The sequence below is a fragment of the Silurus meridionalis genome, chromosome 9 (assembly GCF_014805685.1).
Source record: "Silurus meridionalis isolate SWU-2019-XX chromosome 9, ASM1480568v1, whole genome shotgun sequence".
NCBI lineage: Eukaryota > Metazoa > Chordata > Actinopteri > Siluriformes > Siluridae > Silurus > Silurus meridionalis.
Window position 1 is genome coordinate 20,689,163 of NC_060892.1, and position 21,143 is coordinate 20,710,305.

Below are 21,143 nucleotides of genomic sequence, written 5' to 3' on the forward strand. Positions count from 1 at the left end.
GGTTCGGTAGGAAGGGTTACTGTACGTTAAGTTGCTCACTCCGGGATCGGCAAACTTGGACTTTTTGTGCCTGAGGACAAAAAAAAAAACAAACAAACAAAAAAAAGTATTCACACAAAACTCATTCTACTTGACACATTCCAGAAATATTATACAACTTTCCTGGGAATTTCCCCTTTTCCCAATTCCTCAATCTCATTCCTCCACTTCTATTCCTCCTCTCCCACCCCCCATTCTACATCTTCCTTACCCCTCTACTCTTCCTCTCCCACCCCCCTCCTATTCCTTCTCTCCCCTTGCTCTAGTCCCCTTCTCCTTCTCCTATTCTTCCTCTCCCGGTCCTCCTGTCCCATTCCCTCTCCCACACCCCCTCTCCTATTCCTCCTCCACATTCCCCAACTTTCTCAATTCCAGCTCTCCCACTACCTCTTTCCCAATTTTCCCACACCCATTCTCCCAGTCTTTCCTCTTTCACACCACCTTTTTCCCTGTTCTTCCTCTTCCTCATTCCCCCTCTCACAAGTCCCTTTATCCTGTTCTCTTTTATAATGTAATAATTTATTCATCCTGAACAAGCGTTTTATCCTAGACAGGCTCATGAGTGAGACCAGGAAGGCTGGTTGTAAGCTGATAATTGATTTAAGTGTATACTGATGTACCTGTAAATGATGAAGACAGCTATGACAATGAGGATGGCCAGCACCGTCAGCGCTCCTCCGATTACATAGCTGATGTGAAGTCCTTCACCTTTTCCGGCAACAAAGACAAAACAGAGATCAAAATACTGAGTAAGATCTTACACACACTCACACACACACACACACACACACACACACACACACACGCTGTTATAATGAAGCTCTTACCGTGAGGCGCAGACACCACGTTACTCTGAACGTTACAGCCATCCGCAGCGCCGCTCTTCTCTGTGCAGCTGGAAGAGCCGAGATCCGCGTTAGCAAACAAATGTAGAACACTAGAGATTCAACATAACCTGCTTTTACTATTTCAAAACTCACTTCTGTGCGGGTCGACCCTGCTGAGGTTTGTCCGTTGGTAGTCTTGCGCGTTTGTTAGGAGCCTGCGTGCCAGCGGTCACTTTGTCGGGCACGACTGGAACGTAACCTGCAACTGGAAGAGACAGAAAAATATTTAAATGGAAAAAAAAGACACTTCTCAACACAATACTCTGAAACTCGGAAAAAAGTTTGAGCCCACCCTTTCGTTTTATGTGAATGAGTGTGTGCGTGTGTGTGTGTGTGTGAGAAACTCACTGGTAGAGCACGGGTGCTCGTCAGGCTCGTCAGGACACGCGCACACAAACCCATTAGATTTGGCGAAGCAGAGATGAGTACAGCCTCCGTTGTTTACGCCGCAGTGATTAGTGCCTAACAGATGAGAGCACATGCTGATTATCAATTCTACTTTACACCACAGGCCCATGATTCAACACAAGAACTTTGAGGATGGATCTGGACTGTAATTAATATCAACAGGCTCAAGACCACAGGTTGCATTTAACTGCCCGTCACTGCACACCTTAACAACGATGAAACTATCATAAATGGACATGGGTTTCTTTTTTAATCTGGTTTCTCACAAGGTTTCCCCCTCGTTCCATCTCAGGGAGTTTTTCCTTGCCACACAAACCTATACATTCTTTTATAACCGCTTTATCTGTAAAGCTGTCTATTGTTAAACGTGCTATACAAATAAAAATGAATTGAATTGATTCAGAAACACTGTGACTTTAGAAGGTCTGTTGGACTAAAGGAAAAGATGACAGCAGACTATCAGCATGTACAATTTGACCATTTATAATAAAAAAATCTGCTCTGATATAAATGTCCTCAGTTTATAATGAACACATGGAATAGTTTTTGTCTATTCTAGACGGCGGTATTCAAACGGTGGTGGACACCGTTTTTATTTTTCCATTTATTATTATATATTTTGTCCATTTGATAGGTCCGTTTTTTTTAAGATTGCTTTACTACTTTGCTTTGTTTACTGACTTGTTTGATCGTTGTTGCATTCTGGCATGTTGAAGCTGTTGTGCTGATTTTGGTTAATGCAGTGTTGAGGTGTACAATTTTATTTGTATTTTAGGAAATAAAACCTCACAAATGTCTCGTAGTTGAGGATTAGTGCATCTTCATAGCAATATGAAGTCAAATACTCAAATACTGTTAAATCATATACTTAACTCGTATTGCAATCGATGACTTTGAACTTGTAATGGAGTAAGTTGTGCAGTAATCTATACTTTTACTAGTATGCATGATTAGTATGATTTTCAGATATTCTTTAAACCTCACACGTGGCGCCTTCTCTAACTGCTCTTACCCGACTGCCGGTTGGGTGCCACCACTATAATGTCCATCAAACCCTCGACGTTAGCGAGGACGGTCTCTTTGTTCCGCCCTGTGTGTTTATCCACCCTTTGGATGGATTTGGTTTGCCAGTCTGTCCAATAGATCCAGCGGTCTTGCTGCGAGATGCGGGAGAAACGAATTAGAGGAGAGGAAACCGGCTTCAGCTGGGCACAGAGGAGAGAGGAAAATGGAGGGAAAAGGGAGGGAGGAAAAAGATAAGGGGTGGGGAGGGAAAACGAGGGTCAGAGATGGAAGGGTGTAGATGAAGGAGATAGTAATGTTAGGGGTGAGAAACGAGAAAAATGAGTGGATCTGAGGGAGTGAGTGGAGGACTGATGAGGAGCGAGTGAGTGAGTGAGTGGGAACGGAGGTGAAATGTGAAGGAGAAGGCTACCTGAGTGAGAGCGAACGGATGAGACACGGGAGTGACCAGGACTTGGCGTAGTTTGCCGCTCAGGTCTGAACTTTCGATGCGGTCCAGGTGTGCGTCCACCCAGAAGATCCTACACACACACACACACACAAAGTATAAAAGATGCCACAAATATATTAAAGAACTCTGTGTCCAACTGACTCACTGATTCACTTCTCTAACGCTGTGAAATCAAACAGAGAGAACAACTGACCAGTTTTGTGTCCTTACTACAACTACTACCTAAACAATCCTTTATAAATGTAATTTGTTTAACTGTGAAACTTCAATGTTACAACAAAAAAAGGATTGTTCATGTGCCATTTACCAAAAACTACAATACAGAACTATTATTAACAAAAACACCTTTAGGCCATGTTCACAGTAACAAGATTTTGTTTAAAAATTCATTTTTTTCTCTCCTTTTTGGAAATGGCAGTAGTGAATTCTTATTTTAAGAAGAAAGAGGATCATAGGGTAACGTATAAGAGTGAAGGAAGGTGTACACAGGTGGACTATGTTCTATGTAGGAGATGCAACCTGAAGGAGATTAGCGACTGTAAGGTGTTGGCAGGGGACAATGTTTGGATGCTAGACAGCATTGGATGGTGGTCTGTAGGATGGTTTTGGAGATGGAAGAAGAAGAGGATAAGATTGAGGACTGACAGAAGAATAAGATGGTGGAAAATGAAGGACGAAGACTGTAGTGTGAGATTAGGGAAGAGGTCAGACAGGGACTCGGTGGTGGTGAAGAGGTGATGGATGATTGGGCAACTACTGCAGAAGTGATAAGGGAGACAGCTAGAAAGGTACTTGGTGTGTCATCTGGAAATAGAAAGGAAGACAAAGAGACGTGGTGGTGGAATGAGGAAGTGCAGGAAAGCATAAGGAGAAAAAGGTTGGCAAAACAGAATTGGGCAAAAGTAGGCAGGAGTACAAGAAGATGCAGCAGCAGGTAAAGAGGGATGTGGCAAAAGCCAAGGAAAATGCATATGAGGAGCTGTATGTGAAGTTGGACACTAAGGAAGGAGAAAAGGATTTGTATCGATTGTCCAGGCAGAGGGGCCGAGCTGGGAAGGATGTGCTGCAAGTTAGAGAAAACAAGGATGGAGATGGAAACGTGTTGACTAGTGAGAAGAGTGTGTTGAGAAGATGGAAGGTATATTTTGATGGAGAAGTATAGAGAAGGTCAGAAGGAGTTACATTGTGTGTTTGGGATTTCGAGTAAGTGTGCGACAGAGTGCCAAGAGAGGAGTTGTGGTATTGTATGAGGAAGTCAGGTGTGTCAGAGAAGTATGTGAGGGTGGTGCAGGACATGTATGAGGACAGTGTGACAGAAGTAAAGTGTACAGTAGGAACAACAGACTGGTTCAAGTTGGCGGTTGGACTGCATCAGGGGTTGGCTCTGAGCCCTTTTCTGTTTGCAGTGGTGATGGACAGGTTGACAGATGAGGTCAGACAGGGGTCTCCATGGACTATGATGTTTGTGGATGATATTGTGATTTGTGGTGAGAGTAGGGAGCAGGTTGAAAAGAGCCTGGAGAGGTGGAGGTATGCGCTGGAGAGAAGGGGAATGAAAGTCAGTAGGAGTAAGTAAGAGTAAATGTGTGTGAATGAAAGGGAGGGCAGTGGAGTGGTGCGGTTGCAGGAAGAAGAGGTGGAGAAGGTGGATGAGTTTAAGTACCTGGGATCAACATTGCAAAGTAATGGAGAGTGTGTTAGAGAAGTGAAAAAAAAGAGTGCAGGCAGGGTGGAGTGGGTGGAGAAGAGTGACAGGAGTGATTTGTGATAGAAGGGTATCTGCAAGAGTGAAAGGTAAAGTTTATAGAACGGTGGTGAGACCTGCGATGTTGTATGGTTTAGAGACAGTGGCATTGAGTAAAAGACAGGAGGCAGAGCTAAAGGTAGCAGAGCTGAAGATGTTGAGATGTTCGTTGGAAGTGACGACAATGGACAGGATTAGAAATGAGTTTTTAGAGAGACCGCGCATGTAGGACGTTTTAGGGACAAAGTAAAAGAGAGGCCCGATTGAGATGGTTTGGACATGTGCAGAGGAGGGACATGGGGTATATCGGTAGGAGAATGCTGAGGATGAAGCCACCAGGAAGGAGGAAAAGAGGAAGGCCAAAGATGAGGTTCATAGATGTGGTGAGGGAAGACATGCAGGTTTGAAAGAGGCAGCTGTAGAGCACAGAGTAGTATGGAGACGGATGATCCGCTGTGGAGACCCCTAATGGGAGCAGCCGGAAGCTGAATATTTTTCTCTTCTTTTTGAAGGCTCTCCGAAGTGAATTTGTTTTAAAAACGCCAGAAAGCGACTTTGAATCATTGCCGCGACGTGTCAGCCCAGTACAGGGACAAAAGTGTGTGGATGAGCAACTTTCGGGAAACAATTAAAAACTAAAGTATGGAGGAGGGTGTTTTTAAATGTATCTATAAAAAATATTTTTTTTACAAATTCTTAATTTTATATTTTGGGAAAACAAATAAGGCAATAGTTGGAAAGAATTTTTTTTTAATACAGTGCTCTTTTTTCTATAAAAACCAGACCTGGAAATCACTCAAATCAAATCATACTTTTTCATACTTTTCCAAAATGCTTTGGAACCGCTGCTTCCATAGAAAGCTTTGTCGTCTTGTGCTTTATAAATGTCGTTTAATTCTCTTCCTGTTTCTCACCTGCGTGTGTCATAATCGAGCGTGAGTCCGTTTGGCCAGCCGAGGTCTGTGTTGATCAAAACTTTGCGGTCTGATCCGTCCAAGTTGGCGCGCTCAATTTTAGCAATATGACCCCAGTCTGTCCAGAACAAATACCTAAAATGAATCAAAGGAGGTCAGGAAGTCAGTTAGCATTAGTGACAACGAGATCTCTTATATTTTGAGACAAGTATGAGAACTCATCTATGCAAACAATTAGAGGCCGATTATTAGGCAGGTGCATCTGAAACACTAAACAGTTGTGTACGTTCTGCGCTTGTGTGAAAACATAACTCCCCCATACCAGCAGGTGCCAGTAGTCTGTATTCGGCATTTAAACTGGGAAACAGGAAAAGCTAGAACTGTGAATGTATAAATCAAGCAGCATTTATACCTGCCGCGATCATTACTAAGGGAATCGTGTAGCTTTTTTCAATCTCGTCTGCTAAGACAAGAACAAGAATTACACTGTTTTGTGACGCCGTTGTTTTATATCGTCAGTTCCGTGTTTTTTTTTCTTTGTTTTTTTCCCCCTGTGTACTCATTCACTAAGTTGGACAGCCAATCAGAGTTCTTTCTTTTTGAAATGCCGGAAAAACTAAGGCCGCCTGATGCTCATAAACCACCCAACATTGCCTAATGGCCGACCGCCAGCTTGAAGTGTCTTCTGTTCTTAAACTAGCCTTAAACTTTTCATTAGTTAAATATGATGCTACTTTTGGAAAGAACAAGAATAATTTTATGGAACTGTACTGTTAGTGAGCCTTCAACCAACTTTAGGCTACAGACACTGGGACTTTAATTTAATTAAGTTTAATTTAATACATTTTCTGAATTTCACATCTTATTAACTAATTAATTGATTTTATGAGATGAAAGAGGGGAAAAAGAGAAAATTGGCCAAACATACCGGCAAAAAAAAATTGCCATCGGCCAGATACAAACCCATACCGGTCGACTTCTACCCAACACTGATACGCAGAAGAAGTGCTGTAAATCCAACACCCAGGAAGATTTACACTAGAAGAAACACCAGGAGATCATTCTTACCCTTTACTGGGGAACACAGCGATGGCTCTCGGCTCATCCAGGCTGTTGTTGATCAATATTTTTCGCGCTGATCCATCCAATCTGGAAACCTCAATGGTGTTCCGACCCGTATCAGTCCAGTACATGTTTCTGGCCACCCAATCGACGGCCAGGCCGTCTGTAGTCTTCAGACCCTGACTGATCACTGTCTCCATCCCACTCCCGTCCAAATTCACACGCCTAAATAAAACAACGGTATAATTTGATCATCTGGTGTTTCCCATGTTACTGAAACATCCTTTAATAGTATTGACAAGTTACCTGATGACGTCCAGGGAGACGTCGGTGTAGTAGAGTTTGCCCTGGATGCTGTCGTAGTCAAGCGAGATGACGTTGTGGAGTTCAGGGACGGGCACGTGGACATCAGTGTGGTCGCTGGTGTCCAGAGAGATGCGGCGCACGCTGACGCGGTTCGAGAACAGCAGGTAAGACTCGGGAACATCGTCGCACGACCTGTCGTCACTCTTCAGTACGATGCCTGTGGGACAGGCGCATGACGTGCCATTCGGGCGTGGCAGACACAGGTGGGTACAGCCGCCATTATTCCGACCACAACGGTTAAAACCTGACCGAAAAAGAAGGCTTTAATAACTTCAATAATAATATTGATAATAAGAAAGATGAGTGCAGATTGTGTAACACAGCACACCTGGTGATCTCTTTCAAGCAAAACTGCATGTTTCGACTCGTTTAGCCTCGATGTTACATATTCATGTTGTGTGACAGGACTTATATAATAAATAAAAATTAATTATCAAATAGAAATTCAGTACTAAATTATGAAAATATGCTTAATGAAATATATATTAAAAAAATCTCAAAAAAAAAAAAAAATCTACAGCCGAAATGAATAAAAGAAGATGCGTCAAATAAACAGCATGTGGCGTCAGTGATTAGTCTCTAAAAGCTGCCATTGTACTGTAAAATGCAACCTGGAAAAATCACCGATATGTATTTTTGCCAGTAGTTCCAGCAATCAACAGCAATCAGTCACAAAACTACTGAATCGGTAGTCCTCTACCGAAAGTTATTAACATGTCCATTTAAATGAAACTTTTAATGGGCATCATAAGTCCTATTGGTAGAAGTTAGAACATAAAATATCAAAACTATCAGCAAGAACCTACCCAGGGGTCTGTCTCTGTCTATGGCTTGGATGTCCATGAGTCCAGGGAGGTTGGATCGGACAGTGATGATGTTGTCTCCCGTGTTTTTGTCCGCTCTCTGGATGCTGCGACTTTGCCAGTCGGTCCAGTAAATGTGCGGCCCGAGCAGCGTAAGTCCGTATGGGTGTTGAACTGGAGAAACCAGCGTCCTGCGGTTTGACCCACTCAGATCCGCTGCTTCGATTCGCTATAAGAAGGAAATATATATTTGCACAAACTCTTATTTACAAGCTACACTGGATAAACAGGGCTGCTTGTTTCCTCTCCCTTCACCTCTGTGTGGGCGTCGGCCCAGAGTAACTGTGACCCGGCCTTGTCTATGGCGAGTCCATTTGGCCAGCCCAGGTTATTATTGATCAGAACCACACGGTCGGATCCGTCCATCGCTGCTCGCTCCAACTTGGCGTGTTCACCCCAGTCTGTCCAGTACATGTAGCTAAAAAACATGGACGATATATATACATATGGGTCACATTTCAAACAAATCACCATCCATCTTCACCCTAATCAGATTGATCTTTAATAATTCACAAAAATAAAGTTAAGGACTTTTGGTGATGCTAGGAAACAGACAGATGCTTTAAACCTGAGGTTGACCGATTTTACCAATACTGGGTAAATACTAGGATGGATCGTACTTGCAGATAACCGATTAAATCAACCGATTTTTAAAAGAATACTGGAAACATAATTCTCCATGTAAAATAGTACTGAACTTTATTAAAAAAAGAAAACAGTTCTAAATGAAATAAATATAAATGTGTTACTTAAGAAATATAAATATATAATCAATAAATACAACAGTGTAGCGTGCACTCTCAGCTGCATCGGCAACAGACACAACCCGGAAAAACTATCGGATTTATCGGCAAAACCTCTGAATCGATCAACCTTTACTTTAAGCACACTGAAATAAGGACAACACTTCTCCTGAGCTTATTCACCCCATTTCGTGATACAGAGCGATGGCTCGGGGGCTGTCCAGGTTTCTCCACACCAGAACCTTGCGCATGGAGCCGTTCAGATTGGCCACCTCAATGCGGTTTGTTCCCGTGTCAGTCCAGTAGATTTTTCTTCCTACCGCGTCCACAGCAAGACCATCAGTCGTCATCAGGCCTTAAACGGGAAAACAAAACAGAACACGAATGCAGGCGAGCTAGAAACAAAAAAACCTTTACCTGTAAATTTTTTAAATAAAAAAAAGAAAATGATTTCTTCGTCTCATCCAAGGCAGCTCGTAGTACTGGAGTAGACAGTACACATCACAGTGTCTGAATCTACAGAATCTGAGCTTCTTACCGGTGGAAATGACATCCTCATGGCCTGAGCTGTTTAAGTTGGCTCTGCTGATCTTCTTTAGAGTGCTGTCTGACCAATACACTTTACCTGTACGTACACACACACACACACACACACACACACACACACCCCCCACATTAAATCATCCTCCGCTAGTTCTCTACGTATCCATGAAACTAGCATTTCTAGGTAAACGGCAGCTATGAGATAGCTCGAATGGGAGAGTGGGTTACCCTCTTTGGAATCCACTCCGATGGCGATGGTGTTTTTCATGGATCCGTTGACAGCCAAGACCACGTCGGCGAAATATGGGATGTCGAGCGAAACCATCCGGATATCTGTTCTCCGGGCAAAGACCAGGAAACTGTTCATCCCTGTAGTGTGGAAAAATTAAGAGGGGGAAAAAAAATCAGGGGGAAAAATGAGGAAGTGTGTGCAGTGTTTGTCTTGCCACAAAAATTGCGTTTTTTGAGAATCGATACAGTATCGGCAAACAAAATATCGCCAACGTGTATCAATATTTTCCTACACCCCTATTATTTAGGTGTCACTATGACTAGGAAGAGACCAAAAGTTTCAAAGAAGGACCAAAAGTTTCAAAGAAGGAGGGTTTAAGGGATCACTGTAACCACTTTGCCTTTAAGGAGATTTCAACCGAGTTTTACATTTCAAAGAAAATCTATGAATCAAAGTCGAGGAGAAGCAGCAGCACAAAGCCACAGACTGGTAGTAATAAGGCATTAAATCATCAAAGCAGCAGCTCAGCACAACCTCGTGCGCAACGTTTAACAAAGAGTAAGGGATTGATTATTATTAAGGTCTGGTTTTCCAAGAAAATCGTTACCTGGAGTGCAGGTTTTTCCATCCACCTGTAGGTTTATTCCAGTAGGACAAGCACAGCTGGAGCCTTTAGGAGAAGGAGCCAATAAACACAGATGGCTACAGCCGCCGTTATTCACCAAACATGTGGTCTGGACTGAAAAGGAAAAAGAAAAGAAAAATTATTATTAATTATTATTTTTTTAAACAAATTTCAGTTCAGTTCAGGATTTTCTGTCGACTTCTTTTCCTCACACCTATGTGGAGGACAGAGGGCAGAACCACTACACAGAAACAGGAGCCCCTAAAGCAGAAAGAAGATTTGATCCCTTTCTTTTCTTCGAGCCACTGAGTGAAGATGAGTTCCACACAGGTTCACTTAAACCTTGTTTCTGAAAAGAAACAAGACACCGAACGCCAGCCACAAGCGGGCACATTCCTGTCATCGTGACCGCCACGGGGCACTAAGTTCACTCTAACATTCTTCTGAAAGACACACACATGTACACACAGATACACCCTGTCCCTAACACTGAGGACACGGTGTCGATTTCAGCAGCTTCCTGTTTCTATAAATTCACTCATTTGCGAGACACATTTCTTTCAAATATAAAAGGTTTAGTAAATATACTCTATATTAGTATATTATATATATGGATCTGGAGATCATCTGACCTGCTTCTCTGTGTCTGTGGAACATGTGGATGTCCATGAGGTTTTCCAGATTGTCTGCTAATGTGCTTCGCCCAAAACCGGTCAATTTGTCAGCACTTTCGATGCTCTTGGACTGCCAGTCTGTCCAGTAGATCTTATCCCCGTGTAGCGTGAGGCCAAACGGGTGGGGAAGCTGGCTGCCAATCAGCACCTGAAACGGGAAAAATGCTTCGATATTTACATTTTTTATTCAGGGAAACTACAATAAATACATCAAGTAACATTTTTGAGAATGTAATTATTTTACAAATACAGTGGAACCCGGTTATATCGATGGCGTAGGGGGTTGCCAGAAAGCGTCGAGATAACCGATGATCGAGATAAACGAAAACCAATATGGCGGCAATATATTAACGTGCTTGAAATTTCTTTATGTACATGATGTGCGTTAATAAATGAGAATGTGCATGCGTGTTTTGGAGTTTTTACACAACAGCGTTGCCGCGATTTGTTTGATGAAGGCATGCTATAAAAATGTACATACATGTTTGTTTACACCAAAAGGCATATGTGCACCTACTAACAGCAGAGATTTACCAGTATACAATACAAACCACCGTCGATTCTCAAAACAAACCTTCATTATATTCTCCAACATTGCAAACACAAAGATCGCTCACAAAATCACACAAAATGTGCGGTGTGTAGTTCGTTTTTACAAAAAGCTAACCAGTGTCAACATTAAATTCTCGAGTCATTTCACTCTGACTCACAGCTCTGAAAAGTATCCTACACCTGTAGCATCTGTAAGGCTTGATTTTTCAGCCACTTCCGCGAGTTCTCCTGCGGCTGCACAGCGCCGATGGAGATAACCGACGTTAATAGCCAAATTTGCCCCCCCTTGTGCTCGAGATATTAGGGTTCGTTGACATAAAATAATCGATATAACCGATTAAAAAATGCTAAGACAAAGCGAGAATTTGGCGGTTCTACTTCAAAAATGTCGACTTAATAGGGTTAGCGAGTTAACCGAGGTCGCGATAAGTGGGTTCGACTGTATAAAGAAACTTTATAAAAAAATTGGAAATGACTCCCCTTTTTCTTTCTGAACATAAACAATGACATTTTTGTCTCTAAATTAAAAAAATAAAAACAAGAAACGCAAAATGCTGATAAAAACATAACGAGCTCTCTAATAGATTGTGGCTTTATTATAAGTGGAAATTAGAGCTCCAAAGCAGGTTAAAATGCCCGGTTTCTACAATTCACACCAGTGCTGTATGAAGCCTATATTTTGGTTTATATTAATGGTTCGCAAACCTTTTCTGCCATTACACACTTTGGAGGGGGTAGAAAAATGGTAATGAAAGACTATGCCTATGCTAAAGTGCGATTGTTGGTCTGCTGCGGTAAACTTGCCGAAAGTTATTTTTGCAGAATGGTTTCAACTTTTTCCTTCCGGTACAGTAATAAATTATTTAATTTACTTGCAGTAATGACCTAATTGTTTGTTTATGGCTGCTTCGAGTGTATGAACTTCTTTTAAATAAATCCTGCCGTTTATCACGGCCTAATATTCGTGTCTTTATTCCCCACTAGAGGGCCACGGCCCACACTTTGAGAACCACTGGTCTATGTGACGTGCCATCGGCCCCAGGATACTCGGTACATACTTTACCTCTATGGGTTGTGCAGATTGTGACCTCTGCTGTCCGAACAGTGCAAGTGCATAAATAATAAAACCCTGATCCCAAACATGTAAATCACACATTCCCATGATAAACAACATTTTGCATTAAGTGTATCATTACTCCGTGACAATCAGATATTTGAAAATAATATATGACCTGTCTGCCTGAACCGTCAAAGTTCCCGAACTCGATGGTCTTCATGCCGGCGTCGGCCCAGTAAAGCCTCTGGGTTTCGTAATCGATGGCTAATCCGTTAGGCCACGTCAGATTGGTGGAGATAATAACCATGCGATCGGACGCGTCCATCCCGGCACGCTCAATTTTAGGATTCGCCCCCCAATCTGTCCAGTACATGAATCTAACAAAAGAAAACAACAGAGTAGTGTTTCACTGCTGGAGGTTACAATGATGCAATATCAATATCATACTAAATTATACCAGAAATGTTATGTTTTTTCATAAATAATTTATTTTTAAATACTGTTTAAAGTGTCTTTAAAAACTAGGTATAATAAAAAAATATAAAACAAACACATACATTTTTTATACCAATATACTTTATGATTTTGTTTACTGTATTACTGGCTTGAGCAAAATAATCATCATGACATACATCATGTATCCTTAGGAACAGGGATATTTTTAATAGAAATTGTGCTTGTAAAATATGCAATTGGTATATTATCTCCGATAATGTGATCCCTGTAATGATGAATAAAAACACTGCTGGTGGAAAAGGAGTCCCGAAACTCCTCTCACATCACAGCGGACATTCTGGATTTCCTGATCAACCGAACTGCTGTTTTAGTTTCCTCACCCTCCGATAGGATCCACCACAATATCTCGAGGCCGATCGAGATTTTCCCAAATAAGCACGGTGCGCATGCTGCCGTCCGCATTGGACACCTCGATTCGATCTGTACCTGATCGTCAACATGGGGAAACACAAGCACAAGGTTATCAGCCCCACCGAAATGACACCTAAATATCCGAAATCTGATCCAAAGAAACTCAAGCAGACCACTGTAACATAATAACTAAACCAGATTTTAAATCAGCAGATCGGAAGCGTTTCTCATATGTTTGTCATTAACATTTACCTGCATCAGTCCAGTAGAGTTTGTGTGTAAGCCAGTCAATAGCGAGGCCAGCTGGACTTTCCAGACTGGTGTCCACCACAACCTGGACAAGAAGGTGGACATTCAGTCACAGTGACGCATAAAATGTCACAAATCTTAAATCAAATGAGAAAGAAAAAGAAATATGATTGATGTAGTGTGCATTTCAGACAGCAGGGGGCAGTGTTGAATAACAATCAGTACAGCACAATTACCGCAAACTTTTTTCATTCATGTGATGATGTGATGCCACCAAACCTGTCACGTTTTCCACAGGAACACTGTAGTGTGTAATATTTTGGGAGTACATTGCTATCGCAGGGACACTTGACACTCCAGCATTAGAGGCTAAAGAAACGATAAAACGCGCACCTTTCTCGTGTTCAGATGTAATCGCGCATTAAATGCGGTACAGAGTTTAAACTCTCACTAACTTCCTGTTCCGATCCGTTCCACAGAGCGCGGTTGATGGAATCGGTGGTGACGTCGGTCCAGTAAATTTTTTCATCCTTGCCGTCCCAGTCGAGTGCCACGGCGTTACGGACATCTGCCAGCCGGACGACGACGTCCGATTTGTCGTCGGTGTCGAAGCTGATGCGACGGATGTCCGTCCTTCGGGCAAAAAGCAGGAACTTGTCAAGACCTGATTAAAGACCGAAGAGGTCCCTGTGAGCGCTTCAGATAAGAGCAGCAACAGCACCACAGCAAACAGCACAAACTCAACACAGGATCATCAGACATTTTTTGAACGGTTACAAGTTACATTCTACGACAGCAATATAACTTTCCGCTGAAAAAAAAAATTTTAATCGACGACTACGAGTAAAAAGTTGCAGCAGTACAAGAACTAAGTCGAAATTACGAGAACAAATTCGCAGCGGTATGAGAATAAAGGCGAAATTACGAGAATAAAGTCGTCGCATTACGAGATTATAGTGGTAATATTTTGAGAAAAATCGGAATTGCGAGAAACGTTTAGCTGTTTTGCATAACCTGAAGTGGAGGATTGGGTTAAATCCCACTTCAGGTTAGGATTTAGCAAGAAGGAAATTCTTTGTCTTTTGCCGCATCGGCATGGAGCTATAATTAGTAAACGGCAGCTGCAACGGTTATGTAGGAAACTTTATTCAGAAGAAAAAACATCAGACAGACGTTGAGGAAGTTTTCTGAAAGAACAACTCCCACTAAAAAACTTTCTTTCGGCTTCTCCCATCAGGGGTCGCCACAGCGGATCCTCCACATGTTTTTATGCTGGATGCCCTTCCTAACGCAACCCTCCCCATTTATCCGGGCTTGGGACCGGCACTGAGAGTGGCTGGGGTTGGTTCCCTGACCGGGGCTCAAACCCGGGCTGCAGCGGTGAGAGCGCCGCATCCTAACCACTAGACCACCAGGGGACATTAACAACTCCCAGTATCTCAAAATATTTCGAATTTATCCTCGTCATCTTTTACTTTATTATTATTTTTTACTTTGTTCTCGTATTGCTATGACTTTATTCTCTTAAATGTTACTTTTTTCTCAAAAAAATTACGACTTTCTTCTCGTTATTGCTATGACCCCCCCTTCTTTAAATAAAATTTCAATTATTAACATAAAAAACACAATAATAATACAAAGAGCTAAACCAAAATATTAAAGTCCAATAATTATACCAATAAATGATTTGATAGATTTAAAAAAGAAAAAAATGTACTCGGCGTGGCAAAAACACGAGTACGCCTGTGCGCTTCAACTTTGTTAAGTGGTTCTGAAATCCGAGTGATGATTAAATCCGAGTGATGATTATTGCAGGTTAAACAGCAAAATTGTGACGCTCACTCAGGGCACAGTTGTGCTGGTCCACTTTCCTGAAGCCGGTGGGACAGGCGCAAGAATACGCCTTGTTGCTCGGGAGACACAGGTGACTACAGCCGCCGTTATTAGAGCCACATCGATTACGTCCTCCTGAACAAAGAGAGAGAGAGAAATGTAGAAGATGAGGGGGAAATAAATCGAACAGTAGAGCAGGTGGCTTCTGATGGCTGAGGTTCGCTTTCCTTATCAAACGTTGCAGGAGCAATGAGAGAAACTATGACAACGACACTGACACCTGGTAGTCGTGAAAAAATATCCCTCGTAGCATCTCAAAGCCACGATGTACAGAACATCAGATGTAAAAGAAAATCTGAATTCACATACATACAATAACTGTAAAATAAATAAATAAATAAATAAATAAAATTTACTGCAGAAAGGCCACAAGATTTGGATTGTACAAAAAAATCCAAAATGTATTAACAGAATTTAATTAGAACAGAATATACCTTTAAAGAGTCTCCCAGACGTGGTTAAACACTGTTTAACAAGCTTCTTTCTTTTCACATTTTTATTTACCGCATTATCATAATGGGTTGTATGTTGAGAGAAAATCAGTAGGTGAAAACGGACATTGCGCACCCCCATATAACCAAAAATGGCCCGATCCTCGTTTAATAGGACCTCTGCGAGATTTGGTCGAATCAGGCTCCTCTTATCAAAGCATCGACTATTCGGGGTCACCCCTAGTGGGCACTTTTGTCATAGATTTTACATCAGTATGGAATTCCTGGCTCGACTCTGATTCAAATCTGGGCTACTGCGCAGCCGGAAATCCGGCACCAAATTCACAAAACGTCCAAATAGAAGCGGAAAGTTTTACATTACAAAGTGTATTACGGCAGGACAAAAAAAAGGACACGGCCCGGATATAACCAGCGCAGGAATTACAGCTTCTGTATCCTTTATTACATCAAGTATGCATCGGAGCACCGGTATTCCGCATGTCCTCTTTTACCCCCCACTCACTCACAAAGACTCAAAACGTCTCTCTCTTATTAAAGTGTCACTTCTGCAGGCAGAAAATTGCCACCATTATCTCGAGAGTGCGCTTGCGTTTTCGCGAATTGCCTAGTGTTAGAGGGTCGTCGTGTTTTGAGAAAGATTTGACAGGGTTCAGAATGACGAGTGATAATCTGATGCTGAAACCCGGGTTAAGTGCTGCAGCAATTATTAAACGGATCGCAGTTGATCCGTGATCCTGACTCGGGGTCCGGCACGCACGTGACCCGCGGATTAATCTTACATTTTTTAGCGATCGCAGAGTGAAAGACCTGTTCCTGTTGGTATTGCAAAACTACACAGAGCAGTCCTGTGTTAATGTGAATGGGACGTGTTAATCAATCAACGACAATGGCTAGCAGAGGAACAGAACTTGATCAATCAATGATTTAAATAACATGAAATAAATAAAAAGCTAATTCGATTTGTCTCCCTTTTTACTGATCCAAAAAATGATCCGATCCGTGACTCAAAAACCGTAATGTGATCTGAGCAGTCTGTGGCACCAATAAGCAGCATCGAAAATTAATCGATTAAAGCAAAGGCTATAGACAAAAATCTATACCCAGGGTTTTTCCAGTCCGATGACATTACAAGAGCGGCCTCTAGAGGCGAATCACTGGCACCACTTGTTTGTTTTTACGCGCTGCACGGAGAGCGCTATATTTTCATTTAGGGGAGTGTGTGTCTGTGTGTGTGTGTGTGTGTGTGTGTGTGTGAGTGAGCGTGTATCACCTGCGGGTTGCCTCTGCGGGTGCAACGTGTGGATGTCCATAGGAAAGTGCAGTTTGTTGCGAATGATTTCCTGGTTCTTTCCAGTGAACTTATTGGCGCTGTTGATGCTCTTGGTGTGCCAGTCGGTCCAGTACAAACTGTCCTCAAACACCGTGATGGCAAACGGGTGTGGGAGGCCTGAAAAAAGCCACACATAGATGAGTGTAAGAGTGAGTAAAAAAAAAAAGGGACAGACGAACCTGAAAAAAAGTGGGAGAGAGAGATGACATGAAGGTCGTGTGTGTGCGTGATTGGGAATAAGCGAGAGAGGAAAAAAGGCGTTGGAAATACAAACACGATTGACCGACCTTCTTTAATACACTGTGGGAATTCTATCCACACAGAACAGAGACAACAGGCGACGCTTACATCATGCACGCGTGTCCTTGTTCCTTTGCTAACGAGCGTTATTTTCATCTCCAATTGCACTCCATGTACACAGGGCATTCTTAGATTGTCTACCGAAAGGACGATTATATTTAAAATAACTAGGTTTCGCATAATATTCAGAGAGAACCCAGTTTATTTGTACTCCGTACACTTCGCTTCAACGTTTTCTGTAACAGAAAAAGACATGGGCCGGAGTGAATACCAGTGTTATTGTGGAGATTTTATTATGATTTAAAATATTTATTATGCCTCCTAATGCTAGAGTAGTTTATTATTTTGTTCAGCACCATACAGAAAAATTTGCATTACTTTTCAAGTGATATATCGCCTATTAATATAGCATTATTACTATCATGATAAGTTTTCCTATTCATTGCCATCGAAATAAAAACAATTATTATGCATATGGTTAATTGAATCGAACAAATAATTAGGGTATGTTAATAATTAGAGGTCGAACCGATTCTAAGAGCCAGGTTGGATCCTATTTGCTGATAACCAATTAATCAAATGATTGGATAAAAAAACAAACAAACATAAAATAGTACTGAACTTTATTACCACATAAAAAAAAAAACTGAATCATGAAAATGTGCTAAAGAAAACAAATATATTTATATAACTCATACATTATAAATAATAAATATAGATAAGTACTATATAAATATAGTACTCTCCAAGCAGTGTAAAACAAACAGCACGTGGCATCAGTGATTTGCCTCTAGAGGCAGCTCTCACAATGACAGCGGCCCGGAAAAACTATCGAGTATAGAATTTTGCCAATAGCCGACAATTCCAGCAATCTATCTATCTAACTATCGGTGCCTCACCCTTTATTATCAAATACAATATAATAAAATAGAAGTGAAACATTTTAAATAAATTTTTTTTCTGGTATCGTTTAAAGGGCAGTTCTAAATTGCGCCATAGTTTGGGGACCCCTGATCTAAAGCATTATCACATTGGTGAAAGCGTTCCACAGGTGAAGCATTAACTTTGAACGTGAGGGTTTTGTTCCAGATTGACCTGCGTGATCCCAGAGTTTGGATTACAGTGATAGCAGTCAGAACATACCCAGAGGTTCAAGCAAGTGTGAAAACACCCTTTTCTTCTCTCTCTCTCTTTTTCTCTCCCTCTCTGTCCTCCATCCAGGTGGTTATTTTTGTGATCTTATCTGTCAGTAACGTGACGCATGGTTGGACTTGAGCTCTCCCTCTGCTCTTTTCTCAGAGTTTCCTCGTGCTCCTGCGGGTGCGCACTCATTCCTTTATCCTGCCATCTCTCTGTCTTTACATTTTTCACTTCGCTATGAAACCCTTCTCTTACACTGTCATGCATGTCTGGAGTTCAGCTGCAGAAAAAAAAAAGGATCTTGCACACAAATAAGCCTACCGACTAGAACCCACACAAACACTCATTTACATTCTCTCTCTCCTTGTTCGATTCAAAAACTTGACGTGAATGTGTGCGAAAACTCCGCCCCTCTTTAGTGTCATCAGCTCCGCCCCTTTTCTCTGCATGCAGACTCCTTTTGCGTTACATAAATATAATTTCGGTCTATGCTGCCACAAACACATCCGCACACCCCCACCCAGACCACACACACACACTTATAAGACAGTCAATTCATCAATTTGAGATTAACAATAAAACTAATATATCATTTTTTTATGTATTTTTTTTCTCAAAAAAACAAAACAAAACTATTACCAAACTCGGGTGTTATCTTCAGGGCCGTCTGTTCATTTGAACAGAATACACATTAATTTATGCAGAAGCTCTACGTGTTCACTAGTGGAATATTTAGTGTGATCTGAGCTGAAATAAAGCCATGAAATAAAGCCAATGTGGTTCAACTTTATGATTCAAACTTATACTGCCAAACCAGGCACCTAAACCACCCCCCCTCAAAAAAAATACAAATAAAAAAACCCTACTTTTCCACTAATGAAGCATGCATTACGTCTGTGTGTGTGTGTGAGAGCGAGATATGGAATGTGTCTAGACTTCCCTGTGGGATTCCTGAATGAACACACAAAATGCCACAAACGGAGTAAAGTCTAGGAAAATCTCAAGCTGATGATGATTTCATCTTTATTTTTTCCCAATTTATGCAACATTATTAAATGCATTTTTTGTGTTACATTTCATAACCATAGCCTGTGCGGCTGTGTGTGTATGTGAGCGTATTTTCATTCAATTTGATTACAGCTGAGGGTCAAAGCGAAAAACAAAGACAGCCAGTGTCCGGCTCTCAGGATTAATTTAGTTCACTTCCCTTCATGATATAATCTTCCGTCTGTTCCATATTTTTACTACGACAACCATCCTGCTCCCGAAATAACTTTAGTATGAAGAATGGTCGGGGCATTTCCCTCTTTCTCACCCCACGCTCTTGAATCAGCGGAGAGAGTGAATGCTATGTTCGTACCATTGAAGTTTCGTTAAAGTTGTCAATTATTATTATAATATTACAGGGTTTCTGCAGGTTTCACAAAAAAGTCAAATTGAAGACTTTTTAAGAGCATTAAGAATAAAATTTAATACATCAAAAACACACACGCTAGTGAGGTATCGCTAAACTAAGACTTTTTAAAACCCTTTATTATTTTTATTTTAGACTTTTAGACTATTTATATTATATAATAAATATCTATAAATAAGTAATATTTATAGTATAACTGATAGACGAGTAACAGATAAATGAGTAGACGACAGGATTTCTTATTATGTATGATTTAATGGTGCAATTCCCCTCCCCAATATAGTTTACAAAAGCTCCGCCCCCCTGGCCCTTATATGGCCATAGTGTGTCTATAGAGCGTCTATAGTGTGTCAGAGCAGGCATGATTTTCGCCTATATTTAAAAGTATACTTTATATTAAAGGTTTCTGGGGTTGTGTGTACAGACCCTGGCTGATGACGGCTTTGCGGTTTTTCCCGTCCAGGTCAGCTCTCTCGATCACGTGGTGCTTGGCGTCCACCCAGTACATGCGGTGGCCGGCATAATCGATGGTGAGTCCGTTGGGCCAGAACAGGTTGGTATCGGCGATGATTTTGCGTCCCGAGCCGTCCATGTTGGCATACTCGATCCGAGGCGTGTTTCCCCAGTCCGTCCAGTAAATCTTCCTGTAGAAAATACGAAAATTTAATAAGGGGTTGGAAAATTGTTGGAGTTGTTCATATTCTCGGATATTTTGCTCTGATGGATCAGTACATTGCCCAAACTGCACCAATACAACATGTGCGTGAACTTCAGACTTGTAAAATCTGGACAAACCTCTATAGATTTGTAACTGAAGTAACTTTTTATCGGGTCCAAGGGGCAGAAAAATTCCCAATACATTTCCAAAAACTGTCCATGGGAACTTCATCTTGGGGAATTTGGGTTAGTTAGAAGCTTACTAAGAATGTATTGGAATTTATGGGAATTTACAGGAATTTAAAAGAATTGATTAGATATTTGAGGAAATTCCATTTAGAAATGTTTGACTTTAATTAGTATTTTGTTGCACAGTAGCTTACACACAACACAAAGAAGTTTTAAATATAAATGTATGTCATATTTATGTAATTTGCGTGAATGCTTGCCAAGATGGAGCTTTTTTTTTTTTGGTGTGACGGAAGAAATGATCAGTGTTATGTTATGGAGAAATGTGCAGTGCATGTGATTTTTCCTCAACAACATTTAAGTTCCCTGTTATTGGCCAACCTGGAATTCTGTAATTTCCCAGTTAATTCCTGTTAATTCCTATAGAAAGTTTCCAGTCTTGAAAATCCCTGGAATTTTGCAACCCTAC

At 41.4% G+C, this 21,143-nt stretch overlaps 1 protein-coding gene across 3 annotated transcripts in view; it reads right to left on the reverse strand.

Moving 5' to 3' along the window:
- The window catches only part of lrp4 (low density lipoprotein receptor-related protein 4), an 80,907-nt gene that overhangs the window by 4,584 nt on the left and 55,180 nt on the right, over window positions 1–21,143 (reverse strand). For all 3 annotated transcript variants that reach the window (XM_046857122.1, XM_046857121.1, XM_046857123.1), the window contains exons 14-37: window positions 20,255–20,472; window positions 16,915–17,091; window positions 15,142–15,267; window positions 13,755–13,963; window positions 13,303–13,384; window positions 13,020–13,125; window positions 12,359–12,560; window positions 10,533–10,722; window positions 9,883–10,014; window positions 9,272–9,412; window positions 9,039–9,125; window positions 8,684–8,855; window positions 8,013–8,175; window positions 7,701–7,926; window positions 6,835–7,138; window positions 6,535–6,753; window positions 5,467–5,601; window positions 2,770–2,878; window positions 2,347–2,491; window positions 1,275–1,388; window positions 1,020–1,131; window positions 867–934; window positions 660–747; window positions 1–70 (exon numbers count right to left, since the gene is read on the reverse strand). The exon at window positions 1–70 is cut by the window's left edge and continues 72 nt beyond it. In XM_046857122.1, the coding sequence (XP_046713078.1) occupies window positions 1–70; window positions 660–747; window positions 867–934; window positions 1,020–1,131; window positions 1,275–1,388; window positions 2,347–2,491; window positions 2,770–2,878; window positions 5,467–5,601; window positions 6,535–6,753; window positions 6,835–7,138; window positions 7,701–7,926; window positions 8,013–8,175; window positions 8,684–8,855; window positions 9,039–9,125; window positions 9,272–9,412; window positions 9,883–10,014; window positions 10,533–10,722; window positions 12,359–12,560; window positions 13,020–13,125; window positions 13,303–13,384; window positions 13,755–13,963; window positions 15,142–15,267; window positions 16,915–17,091; window positions 20,255–20,472 (3,595 nt within the window). The remainder of the gene's footprint in view (window positions 71–659; window positions 748–866; window positions 935–1,019; window positions 1,132–1,274; window positions 1,389–2,346; window positions 2,492–2,769; window positions 2,879–5,466; window positions 5,602–6,534; window positions 6,754–6,834; window positions 7,139–7,700; window positions 7,927–8,012; window positions 8,176–8,683; window positions 8,856–9,038; window positions 9,126–9,271; window positions 9,413–9,882; window positions 10,015–10,532; window positions 10,723–12,358; window positions 12,561–13,019; window positions 13,126–13,302; window positions 13,385–13,754; window positions 13,964–15,141; window positions 15,268–16,914; window positions 17,092–20,254; window positions 20,473–21,143) is intronic.